Consider the following 25,960-nt stretch of genomic DNA (forward strand, 5'->3'; position numbering starts at 1 on the left):
TATTGTAGAAGTAATACTCCTTTGTTTCCTTTGGATAGCCCACAAGGATACATTTGTCAGATTTTGGATGAAGTTTGTCTGAAATTAATCGTTTGACGTATACTTCACATCCCCAAATCTTAAGAAAAGACACATTTGGAGGCTTTCCATACCATAACTCATATGGAGTCTTTTCAACAGCTTTAGACGAAGCTTTATTTATAGTGAGTGCAGCTGTCTTTAGTACATGTCCCCAAAATTCTATTGGAAGTTCGGCCTGACCCATCATTGATCTAACCATGTCTAGCAAGGTTCTGTTCCGACACACCGTTCCATTGTGGTGTTCCAGGAGGAATCAATTCTGATAGAATTCCACATTCTTTCAGATGGTCATCAAATTCATAGCTCAGATATTCACCGCCTCTATCAGACCGCAGTGCCTTAATCTTCTTGCCTAATTGATTCTCTACTTCACTCTGAAATTCCTTGAATTTTTCAAAGGATTCAGACTTATGCTTCATTAGGTAGACATAACCATATCTACTGAAGTCATCAGTGAAAGTGATAAAGTAGCTGAAACCACCTCTAGCATTTGTACTCATTGGTCCACATACATCTGTATGGATTAAACCCAATAGTTCAGTTCACTAGTAGAAAAAACCCTTATTGCAGCGGGCTTTTAGACCCCTGTTGCAGCGTACATCGTATGCTGCAACTGGGGGGCCTGCAACAAGTCTGAACTTGTTGCAGCGTACATGTTCGCTGCAAAAAGTGATTTGTTGCAGCGGGCTTTTAGATGTACGCTGCAACAAGTGCCAAAAAATTGGCAAAATTTTGGACTTGTTGCAGCGTACATATAAAAGCCCGCTGCAACAGACCCAACTTTTTGCAGCGTACATTTATTTGTACGCTGCAACAAGTCTGAATTTTTGCGAAATTTTTTTCCCTTGTTGCAGCGTACAACATATATGTACGCTGCAACAAAGCACTTTTGGCGGGAAAATTCTAATTTTGTTTAGGGATACCTAGAGTGCCTTGCACCAAATATAGATGGGCACGTTTGTACTAGCAGCACACCAGACAGAGCCGAAATGCCACAGAAGCTTAAGGCAGATGGGCACGTTTGTACTAGCAGCACACCAGACAAGGAACAAATAGGAGATAATGGCAAAGCCTAACATGTAAACTTTTCCATGAAGCAAAAGGTATCAATAAACAAAATCTGAAAATGGTGGCCAAGCAGATGATCACTTGAGTATTCACATCATCTACCAACCAAAGGGAAAAAAAAACTAAATTAAAGAAGTCAAAGTACATGTAGTTAGTCTAAGGAAGCCTCTTGCAAAACATTGTATTGTATTTCTCTTCAACTCAATCAAAAACAGTCATGACATTCAAAATTGGAATAGTCCTATTCATAGAAGTTTATGGTTTCAAGAAAGATTTGAACTTGTTGGTCCAGCACCAAAGCTTCCAGCTCCACGACCAAAGCCTGACCTACCACTAGAAGAACCCTGTGAAATAATAAAATATGTATCATCAAACACGAATCTGGTACAATGGGGAGAGGGGAGACAATCACAAACTCACACCTTATACGACCACAGACAAAGAGTAAGCCCTGTTTTAGGCAATATAAAATCAGCCATCTAATACTGGTTCTATCCATGATCCACATGTTTACACATCCTTCAGGAGGTGACAAGGGAAATATATAGCATTGTATTCATACAGATTAATTTACCTTTCACGCAAACACTATGCTACTATATAGAGGAAATTCAGATCCAAATAGAATTATCAACTAAGTCTTCTAAGTACCGGTATTCTGGACAAAGCTATCTCAGCAGCTGAACTGGGCCTAGGATCCAATCTCATATCCATAACCCTTGAATAGGTTCATAGAATATTGTAGAATTATTTATATCCAAATTCTACACATCACTGATATTCAACAACGCCAAAGTAATGGCAACAAACACATGACACGTAGGATTCCACTCTATTGCATATATCTTCTTCACAAATGTGATCAGTTCCATCGTTTTAAGTTACAGAAGGTAGTACAGCATATCATTCAGTAGATAACTAGGTATAGCTCGCTTCACTGAATCACCGGAATGTAACGTAACAACATTGTAATAAAAATTCAGATCATCAAAGAAAATAAATATTAGGGTCTTAATAGTTAATACGGAGTACTATCCAAGTGCAATTAGGACTATTAAAAAACAGAAGCTACCCAAGAAACTCAATTAGCACTATCAACGTTTCACACTTACCCCAAATGATGGTCTGTAATCAGCAGGAGCACCGCCCTTGTCACCGGAATCACCTTCACCACGAGGTCCAGAACGGTAGCCATCCCTATCACCAAATCTAGGCCTGTCTCCTTCAAATCGCGATCCCCCACTGGTAAAAAATTCAACAACATAACAACCAAGTTAGAAAGCTGACATCCAATTTGAAAAAACAACAATATCAGCAGAGCGCCACTAATAAGATAAGTTTGTACTCCGTATTAAACTTGTGTTTACCATCAGAAGGGAAATCACAATTATGACAACCTTAACCATTTTGACTATAAAAAAAAAAGAGCAAGCCATTACCGTGGGCCAGGTGCGCCGCCCATTGGCCTGCCAGCAGGCTTCATCTGCTTCTTTAAGGTAGCAGGGACAATCTCTGAGGGAAGGTTGAGGTAAGTACGAAGGAATTCAATACCCTCGTTGGTCAAGAACCAGTAGTAGTGCATCCAAGCAAAGGTCTCCCTCACATACTCCTTGGACTTAAAGCTTTGCATCAGCTTGATCACTTGCAGATTCGGGACATCAATGTCAGGGTGCTTTGCCAAGTTATAATCTTTCTTTGCAAAGCAAACTCCCTCTGTTCAAAATTCATTCCAGTTCTAAATCAGTACAGAAAGCTTGCATTTCTGAATCACTTTGATAACAGAAAAATCTCTTATGGTTCTGATTAAAGAACTCCAAAAGATTAACTATGAGTCTATAACTGACAAAAGCTAATTTAAAAAGGAAATCTACAAACAAATAACATACAAAACTCAATGCGATTATGAGATACAAATAATGGAGTAGCACAAGCCGTATCACCGTCAAGTCACAACAGTAACGCGGTGCAGCCACATTCAACATTAACAATTCAACGATTTCAACCTAGTGCAGCTAATAGAACATTGGTTTGTACTCCGTACATTTATATGATAGTAAAATCTAATCACCTTGGGAAGCAATTCTTAATTAAGATATGTTGTTCACAAATCATACCTCTGGCTATCTGTGACCACGAAAGACAAAGCCTAAACCAAATTGGTGCTAAAAGTTACTGTTCCACACTTCCACCTATCACTCAGACATGTAAATATATCCCAGAGTTACCACTTCCTTAAATACCCCAGTATCCCAATCCAATATTGAAATTTGGGATAAATGAAAGATAACACATTTCAACTGTCAAAATGAAATACTCCGTAATATAAATTTAAAACCAACCACATTGAAAAAACCCAGAAATTCATATCATATTGCCATAATCTAATCAATTATTCACTAATAAAAATAAATTAAATTTAAGTGGGAAATGGAAGTCTGTTCATATAAAATTGCACCAAACACAAAAAGGAAACCCATAATTTAGATCAAGAAAGAGAGAGATGACCTTGGAAGAGGTACTTGCTGATCTCACGGCGGTTCTGCTCAGTCATGATCTGTTCAACAATACCCAAAATTATTATGAAATTTCACACACAAATTAAAAGGAAATTGAAGAATGAGAAATGGAAAATACCATGTTGACGGAAATACGAAGAAGGGATCTGTGGGAATCGATCAAATGGTGAAACTTGCAAAGGGAATGCCGCAATAAACCTTGAAATAAAGCTTAAATCGCAGAGAAACCCTAGTTTTGTTCTTTCGTAGATTTTAAAAGACCCCGTTTAATCGTTTAATAATTGAAAAACAGCCAAAAAAATCAAAATAAAAACGAAAATCAAAACGAAAATCAAAAACGAAAATCAAAACGAAAATCAAAACGAAAATCAAAAACGAAAATCAAAAACAATAATCAAAACGAAAATCAAAAACTAAAATTGAACCCTAATCTGAAAACGAAAATAAAAAACGAAAATAAAAATTGAACACACCATACCGAAACCACCGGAACCACGACGCCGAGCAACCACCGGAACCACGACGCGACGGGGAGATGCTGAACCCCCGGCCGACCAAGAATATATCTTTCAGTGACAGGCCGCGCGAGAATTGAACGGGATGGGGGAGATGAGGCGAGAACACCACACACCGGCGAAGACAGCGACGCAGGGCTGAGCAACGCTTGGGTTCGACGGCGACGCAGGGCTGAGTTCGACGGCGACGCAGGGCTGAGTTCGACGGCTGAGTTCGACGGCTTGCTTGGATATTTGTTTAAGGGAAAAAGCTTGGAGCTAGCAGAAAAGGAACAACGTACGTTTGAGCGCGGTTTGTTGCAACCTAGGAAAGTAAAAAATTTTGAAACGCGGACTTGTTGCAGCGGGCAATAACATGTATGCTGCAATAAAGTCGGGTTGTTGCTGCGGGCTTTTATTTTGTACGCTGCAACAAACACATTTGCTGCGAACAACTAAAATGTACGCTGCGATAACCCTTTAAAGGGTTTGACCCGCGTTGACCGACTGGTTGTTGAAGCGTATTTATACATGTACGCTGCAACAAGGGGGCTGCAACAGGGGTTTTTTCTACTAGTGGTTGCTCTTTCTCCAACTTTAGAGAAAGGTTGCTTTGTCATTTTGCCAAGTAAACATGATTCGCACTTACCATAATCCTCTAAGTCAAATGGTTCTAGAATGCCTTCCTTTTGAAGTCTTTCCATGCGTTTCAAGTTAATATGGCCTAATCGACAATGCCACAGATAGGTGAGATCTGAATCATCATTTTTGGCCTTTTTGGTATTTATGTTATAAACTTGTTTGTCGTGATCTAATAAATAAAGTCCATTGAATAATCTAGAAGATCCATAAAACATCTCTTTAAAATAAAACGAACAACTGTTGTCTTTTATTAAAAAGGAAAATCCCTTAGCATATAAGCAAGAAACAGAAATGATGTTGTTTTAGTAAGACTTGGAACATGGAAACACTCTTCCAGTTCCAAAACTAGCCCAGAGGGCAACGACAAATAATAAGTTCCTACAGCTAATGCAGCAATCCGTGCTCCATTTCCCACTCGTAGGTCGACTTCACACTTGCTTAACCTTCTACTTCTTCTTAGTCCCTATGGATTGGAACATAAGTGTGAGCCACAACCTGTATCTAATACCCAAGAAGTTGAATTAGCAAGTATACAGTTTATAACGAAAATACCTGAAGATGGAACGACTGTTCCGTTCTTCTGATCTTCCTTTAGCTTCAAGCAATCTCTCTTCCAATGCCCCTTCTTCTTGCAATAGAAGCATTCGGATTCAGAAGTGGGTTGACTGACCTTCCTCTTTTCAGACTTGGCGCCAGTTTGCTTAGTTGGGCTGGCCTTGTTTCCACCTTTCTTAGCATTCCTCTTCTTTCCAGATTTCTTGAACTTGCCCCCACGCACCATAAGCACATCTTGCTTATCACTTTTGAGCGTCTTTTCAGCGGTCTTCAGCATACCGTGAAGCTGAGTGAGCGTTTTGTCCAGACTATTCATACTGTAGTTCAGTTTGAACTGATCATACCCGCTATGAAGAGAATGGAGGATGGTGTCTACAGCCATTTCCTGAGAGAACTGCTAATCCAGCCGACTCATATTCTTAATGAGTCCAATCATTTTGAGAACATGTGGACTTACGGGCTCGCCTTTCTTAAGCTTGGTCTCAAGAATTTGCCTATGGGTCTCGAACCTTTCGACTCGAGCCAGATCTTGGAACATGTTCTTTAACTCACAGATGATCGTGAAAGCATCTGAGTTGATGAACGTTTTATGCAGATCTGCACCCATGGTTGCAAGCATTAGACATTTCACATCCTTGTTGGCATCAATCCAACGATTGAGGGCTGCCTGAGTGACCCCTTTGCCTGCGGCTTCAGGCATCTCCTCTTCCAGGACATACTCCTTTCCTTCCTGCATAAGAACTATTTGCAAGTTCCTTTGCCAGTCAAGGAAGTTTTTCCCGTTCAACTTCTCCTTTTCGAGAATTGATCGAATGTTGAATGAATTGTTGTTTACCATAATTAAAACTACAATTGAAAAGAATAAATAAATAAATAATCATTCACAATTTCTCTTAATAAACTTAAATTCTAGCATACATGCATAATTTAATGTTCATTAAGAATTTTATTCAAGTTATGTGTTCCGGCAGGTGTGAATAAAATGATTCCAAGATCCTAAAACCCATTGAAGAATTAAGCACATTATGTATTTAGACTCAATTCTAAAATCTTTTAGGTAAGCAAAAGCCTTTTGCTAATAGTCTAGAAACTACTCTTGGTTAATAGGTACGTCTAAGAGCTTTATTAGGTAAACCTATCAATTTTTCCACGACATTAAAGGACTCCTTACTTATATCGTTGAGTTTCACCAAAACTAACATGTACTCACAATTATTTGTGTACCTTACCCCTTTAGGATCAATAAGTAACACCTCGCTGAGCGTAAAACTATTACTAGATTGATATAAAGGTTATCCAAGTAAGTATTATTTTGGCATGGCACCTTTTAACTCAATTTTTAAAGTTTGGAACTTAAGGATCTTACTATTTTGGTTAGATTTTAAGTGAACTAAAATCCTTAATCATGCAACATAATCAAGCCACAATCTCATGCATATTTAAGACATATTTAAAAGCAATAAATAACTTAAAGCATGCATAAGATAAATGTGATCTAGTATGGCCCGACTTCATCTTGAAGCTTCAACTTCAAAGTCCGTCTTGAAAATGGATTGGAAACTTCGTCTTTCATTTCACCGTGGGAGGCGCCATTTTCTTCAATTAGGATCAGCTATAATTAAACTAATTACAACTATTTGATGGTACGCAGACCATATTTGAATTGAAAAACAAATTTGGTGCATTAGACCAATTACATTCAAATTAATGATACGCAGACTATATTTTCTATCCTATTTGGGCCATACTAGTCACTTCATAACCTGCAAAACAGTACATATACAATATATACCATTCACACATTCATTATCATGAATGGCCCACATAGCTGGTTAGTAAAACACGTTATGCATCACATAAATATTTGCAGCAATTAATCAAGGGCACCAATAATCGACCAATTATTCAGTCCTTATTAATTCTAATCAAGTTGTTTAACCTTAAAGGATTTGTAGACCTAATCAAGAGTTTATGACTAAAATTGCTCCCCCTTAAACCAATAACTTTATATGCTTTACTAATTTTAAACATAAGATTGTATTTCTAGTCTAACCGGAAACATACAAGTTTAATTAAAATTTAAAGCTCATATAAAATTATAATCGAATCCATTTATTTAATTTATTTTTCAGTTGAATTAAATGAATTCAAATGAATTCAAGGTTTAATTTTAGTAAAATAATTAGTATAAATTAAAATTTATAATAATTATAATATTCAAAATTAAAATCCGAGAAAACAATTTAAATTATTAATTTTAAAATTAATTAAAATTATTTCCGAACTGAAAATTCAAATTAAAATTCAAAAGGACTCAATCGTAACACGACGAGCACTTGGGCTTGCGCCCAAGCCCCATCGTGTGCACGACCGATCGCACACCCATGGCACATCACAGCAGCAGCCACGCGCAAACGCAGCAAGCCAAGCCACGCTTGCGCGCAGCCTGCTCGCCCGCATGCATCGCAGCAGCTACCGAAGGAGTGCTCGCTCGCTTGGCGCAAGCAAGCCCTCGTGGCGAGGCAGCGCTCGTTGGTGCGCAGAGCAGCGATCGCTGGGCGACCCAGCTCTCGCCCTCCCGCGCGCGCCTCGTCATATGCCACGCCCATCGCCCTTCGCCCATAGCACACAGCACACACGCCCAGGCTCCCTTGCCTCGTGCGCGCGCCATATGCTTGGTTGCTCGCTGCATTCGTACCGCACGGGCGACGAGCTCCCTTGCTCGTCGTCGCGTGCCCGCATTATACAACACCCCTTAAGGGTAACACCTAGCTTCCATTGCTTTATGCGTGCAAAATTTATGGGCGTTTTTCAAAAAATATAAAATTTTTAATTCAAAATTAATGACAAATTAATAAAACATATTAATTTCATAATTTTAGGGTGAAAATCGAAAATTTATTAATCAATTAATTTCCGATTAACATGGATTCAAATCTAGGTCATAAAAATTTAAAATTTAACATAAATTAACAATTTTTATGGTGGATTTTAATCATGGATACCTAATTAAATTATTAATTAATTATGAAAATCAAATCAATTCTAAATTATTCGAATTTCAACAAATTAATCATAATTACAAATTAGGTTGTATAATTAATAAGTTTAGGCATTCAAAGTTGTTAAACATATACTGTAGGTCAATCAAAAACTCAAGATTTATCAACAAGAATCGCAAATATTCAATTTAACATCTAAAATTTACAAACTTTTGCGTTCGAAAAACTAAAACCTCCGAAAAGTCATAGTCAGGCTTCGAATTGAGAATTCTGGGTTCGGCCGAAAAAAAATCTTTTTGTAAAAATTTTAGAATGCCTTTTACATGCGGAATTGACACAAAAATCACTCGATTTGGATGAGTAACGAATAAACTGCCGAAAAACTGCGTACACATAATTAAATAAACGCAATTTGCAATTAATTAACAATTACGAAAATTAATCACCCCTTTAAATTCTTTGCAAATTTGTAAAATTTAACCATGTCATGAAATTTAGATTATGAAAATAATAAGAGGCTAGTTATACCACTGTTATGTTATGATACATATGACAAAACATAAATCATGCGGAAAACCTTAATGCCAGGAAACATATTATTTACACATAATCATTTAGCATAATTTAGGTGCATACACTTTGTAGCGTGCCCTCCCTAGCTGCGCCCGAACCGAACAAGAACAAGTCTTTAGGACTCCAAGTATCGTCCCTCCGTAGATAGTCCACAACAAGTCTGAATCCGCCTTAAGCTTGACTAACTAGAATCGCCCTTAAGGTTCCTAGGATTTTCGGCTAAAATGGTTGCAAGTGTTTGGCTGATTTTTGCTTCAAAATCTTACCTTTGAATACTTCAATGTTGTGTATAAATTTGTGACCCTAGGCCCCTATTTATAGAGTTATGGAAAAGGACTTATAATCCTACTAGAATACTAATTTAGTTTAATTAGAATCCTGCTAGGACTCTATTAAATAAACTTTATATATTAGGATTAGGATTTAATCATATGACAAATTCTAATAGCTTTAGGATTCGTATTGCACACAACCGTACACGAGCATGAGCACGAGCACAGCGCGCGCAAGCCTCGCGGCCCACGCGAGCTGCACTTGCTCGCAGCCCATTGTCGCAGCCCACGATTGCTCCGCGCGCGCCACAGGCCTTGGCTGGGACTGGCCTTGCGCTGGGCCTGGTCGAGGCTTGGTGTGTGGTTTGTTGCACTTGGCTTGCTGGGCGACGGCCTGGCTTCGTGCTGGGCCTTCGTCTAGCGAGCCTCGTCCGATGCTAATTCGTACGATACGCTTCCGATTAAATTCCCGATTTCGGAATTCATTTCCGATACGAACAATATTTAATATTTCCGATTCCGGAATTAATTTCCGTTTCGAACAAATATTTAATATTTCCGTTTCCGGAATTATTTTCCGATTTCGATAATATTTCCGATTCTGACAATATTTCCGTTTCCGGCAATATTTCCGATTCCGGCAATATTTCCATTTCCAATAATATTTTCCGATACGTACCATGTTTCCGTTTCCGGCAACATCTACGACTTGGATAATATTTATATTTCCGATACGATCCATATTTCCGTTTCCGGCAATATCATCGTTTCCGGAGTATTCATTTCTTTCTTTTGACGATCTCAGCTCCCACTGAAACCAAGATCCGTCGATTCCGAATATCCATAGATGGAGTATTTAATGCCATTAAATACTTGATCCGTTTACGTACTATTTGTGTGACCCTATGGGTTCAGTCAAGAGTAAGCTGTGGATTAATATCATTAATTCCACTTGAACTGAAGCGGCCTCTAGCTAGGCATTCAGCTCACTTGATCTCACTGAATTATTAACTTGTTAATTAATACTGAACCGCATTTATTAGACTTAACATTAAATGCATACTTGGACCAAAGGCATTATTTCCTTCAATGCTAACATAGGAACTCGTGGCTATGAGTCTGTAATTGTTCTTGTGGGCATGAAGAACTCTTGATATGTAAAATGTGTTGCTCCTCTTGTGACTTCAAAACTCAAACTAATACTGCTTCCAGCTCAGGAACTCCAGTAGCTGTTCCAAGTGTAAATCGGGAACTTCAACATCTAATTCAAGTTCCTATCCTAATAGGAACTTAGGCACTTACCTGTCTAAAGTCATTAGCAATCACAATCAGGAAGTTCGCAATATGTGTGTCATCAACCAAAACCTAGGAACAACAACATATTTTTATTTGATTTTTATTTTTGTTAAGTTGAGTTGTACAACTTCTGATAAATTCTTATTGGAAATAATAATGATTTTCAATATTTATGGTGGCATAATTACTAAGTGGTCATATTTTTCTATTGTTTTTATTGCATCTAAATGCAACTCAATTTTTTTTTTAATTGAAAATCAACATTTTCAATTAATAATTTTTAATTTAAGGTCCAGTCATAAATAAACTAAATGCTCAACAAAAAATTATTACAGCCGTGTGTTATAAGGGAGCTAACTAGTACCTAAATAAGTTAACCTTTGTACCCAACAAATTTTAAACAACTCAATTTCCTTTTGACCAATTATAGAGGGGTGGATTGGTGACGAGACAGTTTTTTTTTTTTTTTTTATCATAAAATAAGCAATTTGGACACGTCTTTGGATAAGTTATTTGACACCCTTTTTATTTTAGATGCAAGCATCTGACACGCTTTTGAAGGCAGTTCTTTACATATTTTTCAAGGTATTTCCTCCATCTCACATTACTCATTGTACTTACCGTTGCACAAAACTCATCGGCAAGTGTGACACGCTGAGGTAAAGAACAGGGTTTGTATAAAGCTAATGGCGTCAAACCCCATGCTACTTACTATCAAAAAAACAAAAAAGTCATGCTACTTAATTAAAAATAAGAAAATATTTTTTTTTTCCTTGAGCAATAGAAGGTAGTCAAACTTGATAAACATGTGAACTCTCTCTAATTCCATCCATGCATGATCTTCCTTTTGACATGCAAAACCTGGCTTACAACAAGTATTAGGTTTGGATTAGGATTACCATGCAATGTATCCTTTCAACACTCCTACACAATATAAAACCATTTCAAACTTCAAAGGTTCCTAAACCTCCATTTCTATCTCCTGTTATATAACTTTGAGCTCAAAGAATATCACAAAAATGTCGTACACTCTGCCAAGTTTCTTTCAACCTCTTGTGCTTTTCCTGGCTCTTCCGCTTATTACTTGCTTCACTCCACGCCTAGTAGCTGCCCGTCATTTGCTACAAATGACCTTACTCGGTCCACCATCCCAGCTCGGATTCCCTGCTCTACCATCACCCTATCTCGGCAAATCTCCAGGATCCCTAACATTCCCAGCATTTCAGGAACCTCTTGTTCCACCACATTTTTTCCCATTTTTCCCCTTCCCCGGCATGCCAACCTTTCCTTCACTACCCACACCTACAGGCCCGACATTCCCTTCACTCCCCACGGGACCCTACCCCGGGAGCCCGAGCAGCGTACCACCTAGCTTTCCCATTCCATCAACTAACTTCATACCAGAGAATCCGTCAGGGACTCCCAGTTTGAACCCCTGAATCTCCCCAAACAGAAGTAGCATGCAGCTGGACAGAATAATATCAGCTGATCTTCCACTCATTCTTTTAGCATTATGTTCAATAATGTATTACAAACTTATCATTGTTTAGACTAGCCACATCTACTAGTAGTAGATTATAACAACTTTTACTTCTGATACATTAATGGAAATTTGCAAGAATATGAAATTTAATATATAAAAAGTCAAAATGATACATCTATTGTGAAGCAGAGGAAGTAGCTAAGAGTCTTAAGACAATCAAGTCTTTCGCCGTTAAGTATTACAACCTCGTAACTATTTTCTTTACCCTTCAAATAATGAAACTTCATTGATAACATGTGACCTCAGGGTTTTTTTTCAATATATTACTGGAAAGTTGCAAAATAAGTTTTTTTTTTAGTTTATCGTACACTCACATATCTACATGCTAAACATAGTACAACTATTTTACATGTATTGAATACAAAAAATTGATCAGCATCCCCATGCAAAGATTGACAAGATACAATTAGCCGACCTCCATGCTCAGACAAGAGAAAGAATGAATCATATTAGTTTCTATCTGTCATCAATAACTACTTACATTGTACAAGAATTTATAGATGACAGATAACGGGATGTTTATGATGTGACCTTGATCCCCAAAAAGCCCTATCCTACCGTAACTAGCAGCAGTGTCGTTCCTAGTAGCATTTAGAGATACAGTCAATACCTGTTTCTCTCCAGCTGCAATGAAGAAGTGTGTGGGCATAATCTTCAAAGAAACACCAAAAGGGGCACTCCAACCAACACGAAAAGTTTCATTTACACCAACATTTAAAACTGTTCGATTGACCTCTCTAGTTTGGTTTAGTTTCCCGATTGTAATAGAGGGTAAGTTCAAGTCTGAGCCCCTCATGGTAGAAACCCCATCACAGGTCTGGCCTGTGTAGTTCAACACTACTGGAGCTGAACCATTTATACCACAAAGGAAGGAAATTAAATCATCGTAGCCTGCATCATCATAGAAGACGTATTTTTCAGAATTAATTGGCTTAACGAAGATAATGGAAACGGAAGATCAAAAGGTAATACTATAAAAGCTACTCCGTATCTGCAAAAAGTCATTAACAATGAATGTACACCGTGATTGAGCTCCAGCAAATCTCATAATAGGTCAAAAGATATAAACCAAGGTTCTAAAAAAAAATTCAACACAAACAATTCTCATGCGTTAAAAGAGACACTAGCAAAGCACACTAGGGTTTTCCCCATTTTTTACTGTCAGTTATATCTCTTCTGGTGAATAGATAAGAAGATTAAAATTTAGGTGCCAAGACTAAAGAACAGAGTTGAAGTATGGTTTTAGTCCCAAGAATCTCATCTTTATCAACCACAACGGAATTCAAGGGCTAGGTTGATTTTGAGTACCAAGTGTTATGCAAACCCATGAGACTGGAAATTCATGCCCGGAAATTCATGCCCCGTTGAGGTTTGTGTAAAAAAAGTAAAACAAAGCTAAAAGCCTTATTCTTCATTCCATCCAACTTAACAGACTGAATATCCTCTGGGATGATTCTTAAGTTCTTCATCTTACTTTAGCTGATATTCCTTCCCTCTTGCAAAGAACATCTTTTAATATCTGATCATCTTCGCCTTCCCTTACAAGAAGCATCAGAAGACCTGTGACTTACATGTTACATGTCTAAACATCTGGGGTGATTCTCACACATTTCACCGTATTTCCACTAAAAAACATAATCCAGTTCGCTCACAAGACTATCCATTGTTTCCTTATGCAGAAGTCCCACATTTGAAAAAAAGAACTACTTCAAAATAACAAAAACCAGCAGGAAATCTTTAGAGTGGTGGGATTGAGAGATGTGTTAAATTGCCAAATACTAGAAAATTGCCTACTCCTATAGCACTACTTATCTGAGGCAACAGAATCCATCTCCGGATCTCCCTTTCTGACCTCCCAGAAAGGTGACAATGTGACATACTTCTCCATCTACTGCAAATATTGCACTTATTTTATATCAATCCACTGAAAACCAAAAACGGGATGTTGCTAGTTGTTCAATTTACAGTGAGTTCAGCACTATTCCTACGTGCAGGCATTGTACCTTTAGCTACATTTAAAAAGAAAAAGTTGAAAAGACAAGACAAAACAAAACAATGTACTTCAGCTCCTGCTACATCTCCTTGGTTATTTATGGCTAAACTTATCGCATTATCCTGGATGAAATATTGATATCCATATTCCATACCACAGCATCCAACTTATAACATACGCTTAGCCACTAATTACCAGACCTTCTATGATAAAACAAAGATGCCTCAAACAATGCTGTTTCTATGGCCCAGTCTGACAAGTTAGGTTCTAGAATCCCTATCCACAAGGATGCATGAAATCAGATATCATTCTAAATTTATAATTGCTTTATATTACAAAAATGAAGAAGCCAAACCCAAACCCATATCAATTTTTAAATGCCTAAGGTCTTACTAGCCCCATCACTAAATACGGAATTGAATAAAAAAATCAGCTTAAGTCTAGGTATCTGTGGTGGCATTCACAATTCCTTTGCCCATGTTACATAGAGTTGCACAGATTATTTCACAACTGCACCCCAGTTGGCAAGGAAATGTTATTACCATATTTATCATCATTCATATTACAGAATGGCAGAATCAAAAGCCAGCCCACCATTCCCTATCAGCTACTGGATGTTTAAATAGTTTTCTAAAAATATGGGACTTACTTGAATCGAAGATGAGTCCTGGGTCTAAAGCAGCAGTTGCATTAACAAATCCACTGCCCATGTCAAAAGCAGTTGCAGGAGATTGGTTCACGTCTGGATTAGAATAAGCACGTTGGGCCATAATGGGCCCGCCATTCTTGTCATGAAGTGAAGCCGTTGTTGAAAGAGCAGAAGCAATAGCTGCTGGACTAAACCCAGGGAATTTCTTCTTGATTAAAGCCGCAAGTCCTGCAACATGAGGAGCAGCCATGCTTGTCCCGGACATCATAGCAAACTCTTCTCCTATATAATTTTTATTTTGATGTCAGTTTCAATACAGATTCATCCAACTTTTGCATCTGAGAAACAACAATATCAGCATATAACATAACATATACCTTGAAATTCTGTAGAATCAGTGCCAAGTGAGCTCCAAGCACCCCATATTGAATTTCCAGGAGCAACGAGATTAGGTTTCAGTATGTCTGCGTTATCAAAAGAGTTATCTTCTGGATCTGGACCTCTAGCAGAATAGTACATTACCTTGGGAGCAGAATAACTAAAATCTGGTTCTAGCCCACCAGAAATACTAGCTACTGCTCCAAATTTTACAATTTTTTTTGTGGTCCCATCTCTTACCAAAGAGGAATTGTAATATTGGAGTAAAACCTGTCAAAGAAACTTTTGTTAGTGAAGAGAAAACGAAGGATAAAAGATGATCATTGAAAAGTGAAATTGTGCAAGCAAAGATCTCATATTGACAAGTCTGACATATAGGTAGGTGTGATGGCTTGGATGCAACATGCTTTATTGTACTCAGTTATCGTACAAAAGTTACCTTGGAATCATTTGCCGAAGGAATTATGATGCCAGGTATGTCCATCGGAGTTGGGTTTATCTGAAATCCTAAAACAAAAGGATCCAAGTAAAACACAACACCAGCTGCACTGAGGTTCTTGGCAGTCTGCAAAGCCTGTTTGATGGTGGAGACTCCTAGCACAAAACGTACTGAATAGCTACATATCAAAAGGTTTCCGGCGACAAGGTCTGGATTTAAAGTACTAGGATCTTGACACTCCCCAATGTACATGTCAGTTGGTGCACCAGTGTCATTGCACATAGCATGTGCAGCAGAGATCAACGTATACATTGTGTCATTTGTTCCCGCTGTAAACCAAACAAACGATTAAGAGCAACAAAAGCACGAACAGCTCATATTTTAAAGTCTCGGTATTAATGGAGATGACAGAGATGATACATAATCAGAAAAACAAGAACAATGTTGTATAGTAATACATTTTAGAAGCAAACTTGAAGCAGGCACTAAAACTCTTGTTCACTGGACTAGTATGGTACGCCCAAGTGCAGATAGTGGATAAAATAAATATTCAATTTAGCAGGGTAAACAGGTAATCCTTTCTTTGAAGTCACTCCTTCCAAAATATACATTCCCAAACCCTGAAAGACCCCAAGTTACACCGTAATTGATGAATCTTGTCCTTTATTAAATGTGGAATTTCAGAGATTGTTCCTTGCTACCCCACATGAGTATCTCTTAAGGTGGATTTCCAAGAAAGAGTCTTAAAGTCTGAACTCTAAAGAAACGAATCTCTAGACAAACAGAAGGCCTCTGGCCTCTAGTGGTGGAGTGGTGACACAAAGGTTTAACTTAGCAAACTGGCTACTGTACGGTTCTTAGTATGGCTTTTCCCTGTTCTTGTCTGTTCACATTAGTTGTTCTTCAAACATAGAATTCTCCAACAAACAATCTATACAAGGTCACGAAAACACAAACCACACAAGTCAGCCATGCAAATTACAGTGGAATTATCAAAAAACAGTCTATACAAGGTCAGTCTTTACAAGGTCACAAAAATGCAAATCACACTAGATATCCAGGCTATGTTTGTCGAACCCCAAGCCCTGGTTCAATAACTTTCTAATGTTGTTGTTACCATTCTTTTCAGGTACCTAGGAAAATCCCTATTGGTAATCCCACTGCCACATCCCCTTATATGTTGATGAGACCATCATTTGTTCCAGTGCTCAATTCTGGATTGCAGGAGACACTTTCTTAACTCAATCAAAACTATAGTACCTTTATTTATTACAAACAGTTGCTTCTCTAATTCTCTTAGCACTTTATCTCTCAGTCTATGAATATTTTCCATACATCGCAAGAGCAACATTCAGCAGTGAAAACAGCCAATATAATGGTATAGCTGTATAACTGAAAATTGAGCTGATAAAAAATAGTATAATCCAAGTATCTGGCCATTTACGGACAACGGAGCAGCCACTAGTTGTGTTGAACTTTTAGCAAAATTAAAACTAACATAGAATGCATATTGAAAATTTTTAGACTTACATGCAAGTCCAGCACCAGACAAGGTCACGTTGTTTCCAAGACTAATGAGGTTATTATAAACTCTGTCATGAGAAGCAGCACCTACTGTGAAGATCCATGGGCTGAAGGAAGAAACACTGCGTGGAGCTGGACCAGTGTTCCCTGCTGCCTGTACTACAAAAATACCAGCTTTGACAGCTGTTAATAAGGCCATGTCTATGGGATTGAAAAATGTGGCAACTCCTGGAGGACGCCTATTAGGAGTGATTGACAAGCTAATTATGTCAACACCATCCTGAGCTGCCTGCAGAAACGAGGATGAACTGATTTAGTTAGTAAAGAAGTCTCTAAGATAGTCTCTCTCACCCCCAGCGGCGAAAGGGAGAGGAGGAGGAGGAGGAGAGAGAGAGAGAGAGAGAGAGAGAGAGAGAGAGAGAGAGAGAGAGAGAGAGAGAGGGGGGGGGGGGGGGGATGACCATGCAAACAAATCAACTTTCCATAGATCACAGTAGTGATTGACCCTTCACATTTTTCCCAGGAAGAGTTTGGGACATCTGTCACTGGAATACATATCAAATGTAGTTTCCTCCCTTATACCATCAAAATGAATATGCAACTGATTGTTACCTGGTCTATGGCTGCAACTACATCTGCAGCAAATCCACCGAAGCCCTTGTACAATGCCTTGTAGATAGCGACACTGAAAAGGAATAACACAAATTGTGTTAGGCTGTGTGATCTCCAAATTGACTCCATTACCGAGCATGGTAAAGAACCAATCGACCAAAAAAGCAGAGAGAAAATCTCACTCTGATGGTCTGACCCGACATAGACTCTCAACTCTAAGTGTTTGCATGGGATTTATGTAGGCCAACCAAACTAAACATGGGATGACTAGAAAACATGATTACTTTGCCTGACAACAGGGGACACAGAGAAGACTCCAAAAAAGACTTGTCAGGGAATGCTCAATGAAAACATGTTGTACCCTTTTAAAATTAGCATGCTTGTTAGTTTTTCATGTCCTGTAAATAGGTGTTTGACTATATATATCAAGGCGTCGTTATGTATAAAATTCTTTAAAAATATACAAGTTTGATAAGAATTCAATTTACTAAAAGGGGGTACATTTCAGCTATGTGGTAGAGAATACTTCATTGTTGTCTTTACTTAAAGAATAAACCTCCTAGGTATCTTATATCATACCAACATTTCCCACACGAACTTCATAGGACGGCAGGGAAGAAATTGGCTTCCAAGTACCAACACGAAAAAAGAAGGGATGACATTCCAGATAAAAAACCTCCAGCATTTGAGGAAATAACAACAATTAAGTTGCCTTTCTCAATCCCTAAATCTATTTATACAGATAGAATGTACTTAACAGACGCAACAAACTTCTTGCTCCATAAATGAACAGAATGCAAAAACATTCTAGGGTATGCAGTTGCTTTAACAATCAACCATATTAAAATGTCATTTGTGTTTGAACATGCAATAAAATTAGCCATTATGAATCATTATAGAGGGAACATTCCTGCCCCTGAAACACTTGTTGTGCTTGTAATCATTAAACTCACTGACTACTCCATACTCAGATACTCATTTCAAAAAGAAAGCCAAATACCCTCTATCATTCTAACAATGATTTAAAGGAATGTCTATCATTCTAACAACGATTTAAAGGAGAATTATGGGCTACAGTCTTATTGATAGCAACAAATAAATGTTCAGGTAGGTGCATTACTGTGAGCGAGGAGCCATTCCACTTGCATTTCCAAAGAGATGCCCAGATACAACAACTGGAATCCCATGGTTTCCTGATGCAATTGAAGCTGTATGCCTATTCATAGCCAAGAGACAGACGAAAAAAACAGCAACATCAAATTTCGTTCTCTCTGTATTTATTAAAAAGAACTAACAAAACTATAATCAAAAAGATCTTTGGCTTACTTTTATCTTGTATGATCACAAATTTTAAGTCCCTAAAAATCACTAACTTACTGATCAACTAACTATACATAGGAGCCCCAAGAGAACGAATCCTACAATCTTTAAGGAGAATAAAAAAGGGAGTAAAAGAAAGTATATTAGCAAGAAACATAACTTTAGTACTAATACTTCTATTATTAGTGCTATTAGAGTGTTAGTATTATGTCGACCACCATTAACAATTATTATTTAATTCTATCCTTCCCCTAAACCTGCTTTAACTGCAGTTATATTGAGTGGTGGATGTTGTTGTCGTTTTGATTCATAACAGTAATGCAAAACTATCAAACTGACTAATAATATCGAAACTTAAAAATGCAAAAACGTATAACTACAGACCCTACGAAAGCTTTTATCAACTATTCAGTAATAACTATTGCCCTCGTGTTATCAATTAGCAGTTTGCCACACCATTGATTCTTGGTCAAGTTCAATGCAGCAGTATGATTTTCTATCAGCACATAGAGAAAAGAAATACACATCCTATGACTAATAAGCAAACTTCGATTTCAGGAATTCGCTTTCATCCAATACTAATATACTCCATGTGTGAAGATAAACAAAAGGGAATATTAGAGTAACTCTAGAAAGATTTGACAATACCATTAAGCACAAGAAACTTACGTCCCATGTCCATCTCCATCAAAAGGCGATGCATAGTCCTTACTGTAATTGAAGATCCCTCTTGTTATGGCCGATGCAGCAAAATGCCTTGCCCCTACAAGTTTCCTGTTGCAAGAGCCTGAAGGGAAATCCCTAGTAACCTCACATATTCCAGAGAAATGCTGTGGAACTGGATATGCATTTGCTTCAATGGAATCCGAAAAACTTGGGTGCGTAGGATCGATCCCAGTATCAACAAGTCCAATCACAATCCCTTCTCCTGCAGAATCATATCCCCCTTCCTGAGGCCATGCTCCTTCAGGCAATCCTAAAAACTCGGGAGTGTGTGTGGTGTCAGTCCTAACAGAGAAGTCTAGTACCACATTTGCCACTTCTCTTCTTCTCGAAAGTTTGTCCGCCTTAAAAGTTTCAAATGAAGTCGATGTTAGCAAACAGTAAGCTATGATGCATTATGACAAATTTAATGTTGTTTAACATTTACAACACACACATCATCAACTTTCCATTTCAAGATATTTTTTCATAGGTGAAAATAACACAACTATAGCATCAAAAAGATCCCCATCCCAAACTTACTAACTTGATGACATTCGTCCAAATCAAATGTTTTTAGGAAGATTTGTTGGAAATTACCTCATTAAAAAATGCATGCACCAAACTACCTTCAATAAAAAAATATAAAAAAAATTGTTGCATAAAGGAACCTCCTAGACTCCTACAGAATTCCGGTAAGTTGACCAAACTTTCCGGTGTAGACTTTCTTATTTTTCCTTTTCTCTTCCTTCTCTACCTCTTTTTTTTTTACTTTTTATCTTTCTCTTTATCAATCTCTCTCACTAGTGTTAAACAGTTAAGACTACCCCTTTACACCATTTTTTCCTCAAGTACCTTGCTCCCTCATTAGTCATTCCCACCTCTCTATCTTTCATTCGTCTAGCAAGTTGCAACAATGGTTACAATTTAAGTATTCTACATAGCGTGGGGACCATGAAAGGCTATGGGGAAGATAGGATTTGTTCTTCAATTGTTGAACATGAATAAGAAAGCATGGAGAATTTGGAAGGGGAATGTGCAACACCTAGCAAGTGGTGAAGGGTTTCTATAACTGAGGTTTAATATTTGGTTTTAAAAAAATCATTTTCGACAGATTAGTAATATGTACTTGCGCACACACACCTAAAATAATTTAGATTTTTCAACCATTTTTATTTCTTGCTTTACAATTTGAAGGAGAGTGAAGGGGGGAGGGGGGGGGGGGGGGGGTCACGGAGCAAGCAATTTGAATAAAGATAATGAAAACAAATAATTTTTAACATAAGAGAAGTAGGTAATTAAGGGAAAATGGAAAACGGGGGAAAAGGACGAGAAAGTCAAAAACACAAAATCAATGCCGGAAAAAGTGTTCCAGCTCACAGGACAGGAGGAAACTTTTCGCAACAAAAACTAATAAAAGGGAGTTTGGTGCCACTTTTTCTCTATAAGGTAATTTCTCGCAAAATGTGGGTTTTATTAGGTAGTTTCTGATAGAAAAAAAGTTCATGCTTAAAACAGAGAATCTACAGATTGTGTCCCCCGTGAAAGGTGGAACTCTCTAGAAGGATATAACACAATAACAAGGATCTAATTCTTCTAAACATTTGTTTATTGACCGTTATGTACACCCAAAATGGAAAAGGGAAAGGAAAGGGTAAAAGGAGGGTGGAGGGGCACAATAATTTAACCCACTAGAACGAGACACAAAAAGTTAGTGTAACAGGACTCTTAGCTAATCATTAAAAGTTATGTGCACAATGCATAACACAAATGGAAAACATTATACTTATACCTGCTCAGGGGTAACAAGCACAGCAAATCCATTGATCAAGTAGTGATAACTATACAGCTTCAGATACTTTTGCCCTCTCAGTACCCTCCTCAATAACGAATCGTGTACTCTTGAAATATACGAGCCGTAATAAGGATCCGACCTCGAGACATTCCTGTAATTCACATTGTTGGAGGTAAATTCAGGTACATTTCTCGTAAAGCCAAATCAAATTACAAGAAAGACTAGTTTAATTGCTACTATACAGTATAATACACCTCACAGTAAAATTAATCAATTTCATACAGACAAATGGGAAAGAAGAATCCAAGAAACAAACATAGGTAGGACATAAATGAGACGGACAAGACCATTGTTTAAATAAATAAATCCAACATATCCAAAAAAATCAGAAATTAGGGTCAATTACAATAACATCCAATTTCTCACAAAAAAAGACAAGAAAATTGACCGTTGTACTACTTCATCCCTGATCTCATGCAATAAACATTAAATGGAAATGATTTCCCTAACATTGCCACAATATAATTGCAAATTATGTCGCAAACCCTCCAAAATTATTGAAAATAATCTCCAAAAAAAATGATTAATCCACCATAATTACTAAAACTCCACATGTGCCAAAACCCAGATTAGAAAATTAATCTATCAACAACACAAAATAATAATCATCACATAATTTGAAGAAGAAAAGAAAACGGGTTACCTAAGCTTGTGAAAGGTGTTTGATTTAGTAGAATGAGGATGCTTTTTTAACCCAATCCTGTGATTTTGGCTCAATTCATTGAAGAAGAGATGAGCTGAAGGAGCTTGCTTGAGAGTAACAATGTAAATCCCAGATACTTCATCTGTGTCATTCTGGCATAGTGCAACACCCACTAAAAACAGCAACATTAATTGCAACACATTAAGCTTATTTGTCCCCATTTTTTCGCAGAAAATGAAAACCCAAACAAAAAGATGAGATCTTTGTCAAAATTTCACAAGAAGTAGAACTTTAAAAGAAATCCCAGAAGATTCAATTGCAGAAAGTACCCTGCTGCAAGCCTGCAATTTGTTTACTTTATTTTAATTGACAAGCCCAGGAAAAATGAGAATTGGAAAATGGAGAGAGTGTGAAGTGGGTTTTATGGGAGGGAAGGAATTAAATTAAGGGAAGGGATTAATGAGAGAGTAGTGAGTTGAAAAGCAACATCCCCATTAATAATAAGTGCACACTGACCAGTGAAACTCTAATTTTTTTATATAAAAAAGGAGTAAAAGTGTAGAAGTGAGGAGTGAGAAAGATAGTGTTGTGCTTGATGTGGGGCGGTTCTTTTTTTTTGTTTTTGTCATGCGCCAGAGGGAAAGGGAAGAGGCAAACTTCCTCCATTTTCTTCTTGTACTGTGTTTGTGTTTGTATCGTACGAAGTATTTCGTATTGTATTGTATTGCCTTCACCGCCCAAAAAGGTTGGCATTAGTGGCAAACTGGCAAATCCTTGCAACACATTACCCATCTAGCCGGATATAGAGGTGTCAAATCGGGTCATTGGATGGATTGCGGATTAACCTATGACAGTTGGGGTCTATTCAGCTCAGGTCAAGTTGGGGTTAATAGTTTTCGCGATCAAATATGGTTTGGATCGTGTCTATTCAGTTCCGGTCAACTTCGGGTCAATTGTTGTCGGATCCGGATCAATTTCAGGTCGGGTCAAGTCTGGTTCGGGTGAAAAACAGACCTGGTGATCCTGTGTCGGGTTCTAAATGGGTTTGGTCTGGTCAAATTCCGGTCGGGTAACTTTTGGTCAGGTAGACTTTGACTCGGGTCATTTCGGTTTGGGTCATTTTAGTTCGGATCTATTCAGTACCAGTTGGATTTCGGTTCAGGTCATTTCAGTTAGGTGTCTCGGGTTGGTTCGATTTCGGTCTAGATCTTTTCAAGTCACTCTCGATAAATCTTTTCATTCTATTTCTAATTAGTAAGCTATTAATCTATGTCTTTACGAGTATTTTAAATTTACCGTATTATCAATTAGGGTTTGTTGTAAGTTATAAGATGATTAATAATTATATCTAACGAGAACTATATGTAAACACTAGACTACATAATATTTATAATTCTATAAGAATATAACTCTTTAAGTTGACACGAAATCAAACTTACTAAATTATTAACGATTATAGTGTATAAGAACATACATCATAAATATACTCCTAATACAGCTAAATAACTACTACTCTGTATAACTTATCACAACAATTCTTCAATTTACTAGTAGTCCTAACAAGTTTAAAGAACATAATATTCATTTGAATATCATGAATTGGATCATATCATTAGACATTTAATGATTATTCCACATATACAAACGTCCTACCATATTTTTCTGTAAAAAACCTGATGACCAGAATTGTTAGGTTATGTAGACACCTACTTTTGTCCCCATTCCCGAAAGGGAAAGGTTCGATGATGAAAGCATAAATCTCCACTTGACAACGCATCTCCTATAAAATAAACGAATCTCAATTCCCCATTTCATTTCACCCGAAACCTGCTATTTATGGAAACCTGCTAAAAATAGTAACTGCCGTAAAAGGTAGCTTCTAAAAGTGGCAAATCATAAAGGATAGAAACCTGTCAGAATTAGGTGTTGCATTCCAACATAAATCCTAAATGAGATAGAAAACTGCGAGAATCCTATTCCTAATATGATTCGGAAATAAGAGTTACGTATTAATTAAAATCCTAACGAGCCTAGAGTTCGTAACGGGCCCAGACGCATTCCGTCATAAAATTGATACGCGCTAAAAGACTCGATTAAGTCTCAAACTCTACGGATTTCAGGAATCCGAATCTGACTAAAGAAAACAGCCCAGACCCTATTTTCAACGCCTGGCTCTGGGCGCCGAAATCTTCGGCGCCTAGACCTGGGCGCTGAAAATACCTGGGTACGTGTTTTTTCCTAATTCTTTGTGGATTAGAACTCTGCAATTCTATCTTCCACGAACTCTTCCCTATAAATAGACCCCTAAATTCGACGTGAAAAGGACACACACACAATTCATATTCTGAGTATTGACTCCAACCCTTAGCCTAAGCCTCACGCTGCGAAACTGTTCACGCGTTCTGTTGCAATCGATCCATAAATCGAACAGAACGTATCATGTCCCATAATTGAGATTCGTTAAATAAAAAGGAGAAATAGCAAAGTCAAAGTGGTTAGTTTTCTGAGAACCGTGACGCACCTCTCAAGGGTGCGTCGTAATGTGTCCCTTTTCGATGATTTAACTGCTTTCCTCGCCCTTTTTATGAACTGTTAAACTAACTAAATCTGATTGTTCTATCACGCCTAACAAATATAATATTTTCGGGAAATTGGATTATCATGCTAGGTCCCTTAATACTACGTAAATCAGATAATCACGATCGATCTAGTATTATATGTTGCATATTGCTAAAATCAACTCAGATTAGTTTAATAGTTAACGCATGTCCCTTCAATTATTTATGCTGAGCTAGTAAGGATATCCTGCCTCTGGAGTTATCGACGAGCGAAGTACTCCTCTCGGTAGTTACAGTCCCCCGAACCCTCAATCTCTACCTTGCGGGTGTATGTTGAGAGATCCCCACACCAGGGATCACAAGGGAACCTACGGCCGTCGTGGTCAAACATAATGGCACTCCCTTTATGTCACGATAACCGGGTTTTGTCAATTTTTCTCATTGTCGTTAAAAACTGAATGGCGACTCCTATATTACTAGTCAATTGGGTGTATACTCACAGGAAATCCAATTACACTTGATTGAATAAAAGAATCGTCACACCCACGAGGGACGAGGTCACGCATTAGCCTCGCGCTTTTTCGACCCCCTCACAGTGGCGACTCTGCTGGGGATAGTGAAGGAAATACTCGTGCTTATAGGTAATCAAAATAGCCGAAGGGTGAAACGATCCTACCCCGCGTTTATTTCCCCATCAAGTTGGGATGACCTGAAAATCAGCATATTAATGTGAACGGGCAGAACCGCATAACGAATCTTGGCTCCCTCGGGAGTTGGGACTAAGGATACCTTTTCCCGCCAATAGGGGGGTGCATACGCTGCGCATGTTTTCCACTCGGTACTTGTGCAGGTAGTACCCCTATCCCGAACCCAATCGCTCGCTCATTAGGTCCCTCTCGCCTGCATGCCCCCTTGGCTTGCACTTGCGGGTTGGCCACTTGGGCGAAATTCGTCTGTTGAAGACACTACCTCGACCGGGGCATGTGTTGGATCTACGATAGAAGCGGTACCAAGCCAGGCGCAAATAAACTACCCATAGAAGCCTATCATAAACTATGTGACATGTTTAACTTCCAAATCCATGTTTGTAATGTAGTTATGTGTAGCGAAATATGTGATTGTGTGTGACAAACTATCCCGGAAAACCAACGACCTTAAAAATTTCCCAAATGTTCATAGACTAATTTGCCAAAGAGTTATACCAAAACACGTGTTCCGCAAACCCGAATGATCGCCACAAAAATG

General features: G+C 38.0%; 2 protein-coding genes across 3 annotated transcripts; both read right to left on the bottom strand.

Moving 5' to 3' along the window:
• Positions 1-1,134: 1,134 nt before the first annotated feature.
• On the bottom strand, positions 1,135-4,606 carry LOC130470388 (40S ribosomal protein S10-3-like). Of its 2 annotated transcripts, none has more exons than XM_056840469.1 (5): positions 4,144-4,606; positions 3,655-3,703; positions 2,589-2,862; positions 2,262-2,391; positions 1,135-1,493 (listed from the first exon to the last, which is right to left on the bottom strand). In XM_056840469.1, the coding sequence occupies exons 2-5, from the start codon at positions 3,698-3,700 to the stop codon at positions 1,413-1,415; spliced, it is 531 nt and encodes a 176-aa protein (XP_056696447.1). In that variant the 5' UTR covers positions 3,701-3,703; positions 4,144-4,606; the 3' UTR covers positions 1,135-1,412. The 2 variants fall into 2 exon arrangements, with proteins under 2 accessions (XP_056696447.1, XP_056696446.1); XM_056840468.1 differs by lacking the exon at positions 4,144-4,606 and adding an exon at positions 3,784-4,047.
• A 7,498-nt stretch (positions 4,607-12,104) lies between these two features.
• Positions 12,105-22,846, bottom strand: LOC110776993 (subtilisin-like protease SBT2.3). The gene is made up of 10 exons (XM_021981566.2): positions 22,158-22,846; positions 21,452-21,605; positions 19,627-20,024; positions 18,758-18,853; positions 17,638-17,710; positions 17,032-17,314; positions 15,502-15,830; positions 15,062-15,332; positions 14,685-14,966; positions 12,105-12,933 (listed from the first exon to the last, which is right to left on the bottom strand). Exons 1-10 carry the CDS (start codon positions 22,376-22,378, stop codon positions 12,509-12,511), a joined length of 2,532 nt encoding a protein of 843 aa, XP_021837258.1. The 5' UTR covers positions 22,379-22,846; the 3' UTR covers positions 12,105-12,508.
• Positions 22,847-25,960: the final 3,114 nt, after the last annotated feature.

This window comes from Spinacia oleracea, chromosome 3 (genome assembly GCF_020520425.1).
Source record: "Spinacia oleracea cultivar Varoflay chromosome 3, BTI_SOV_V1, whole genome shotgun sequence".
Taxonomy (NCBI): domain Eukaryota; kingdom Viridiplantae; phylum Streptophyta; class Magnoliopsida; order Caryophyllales; family Amaranthaceae; genus Spinacia; species Spinacia oleracea.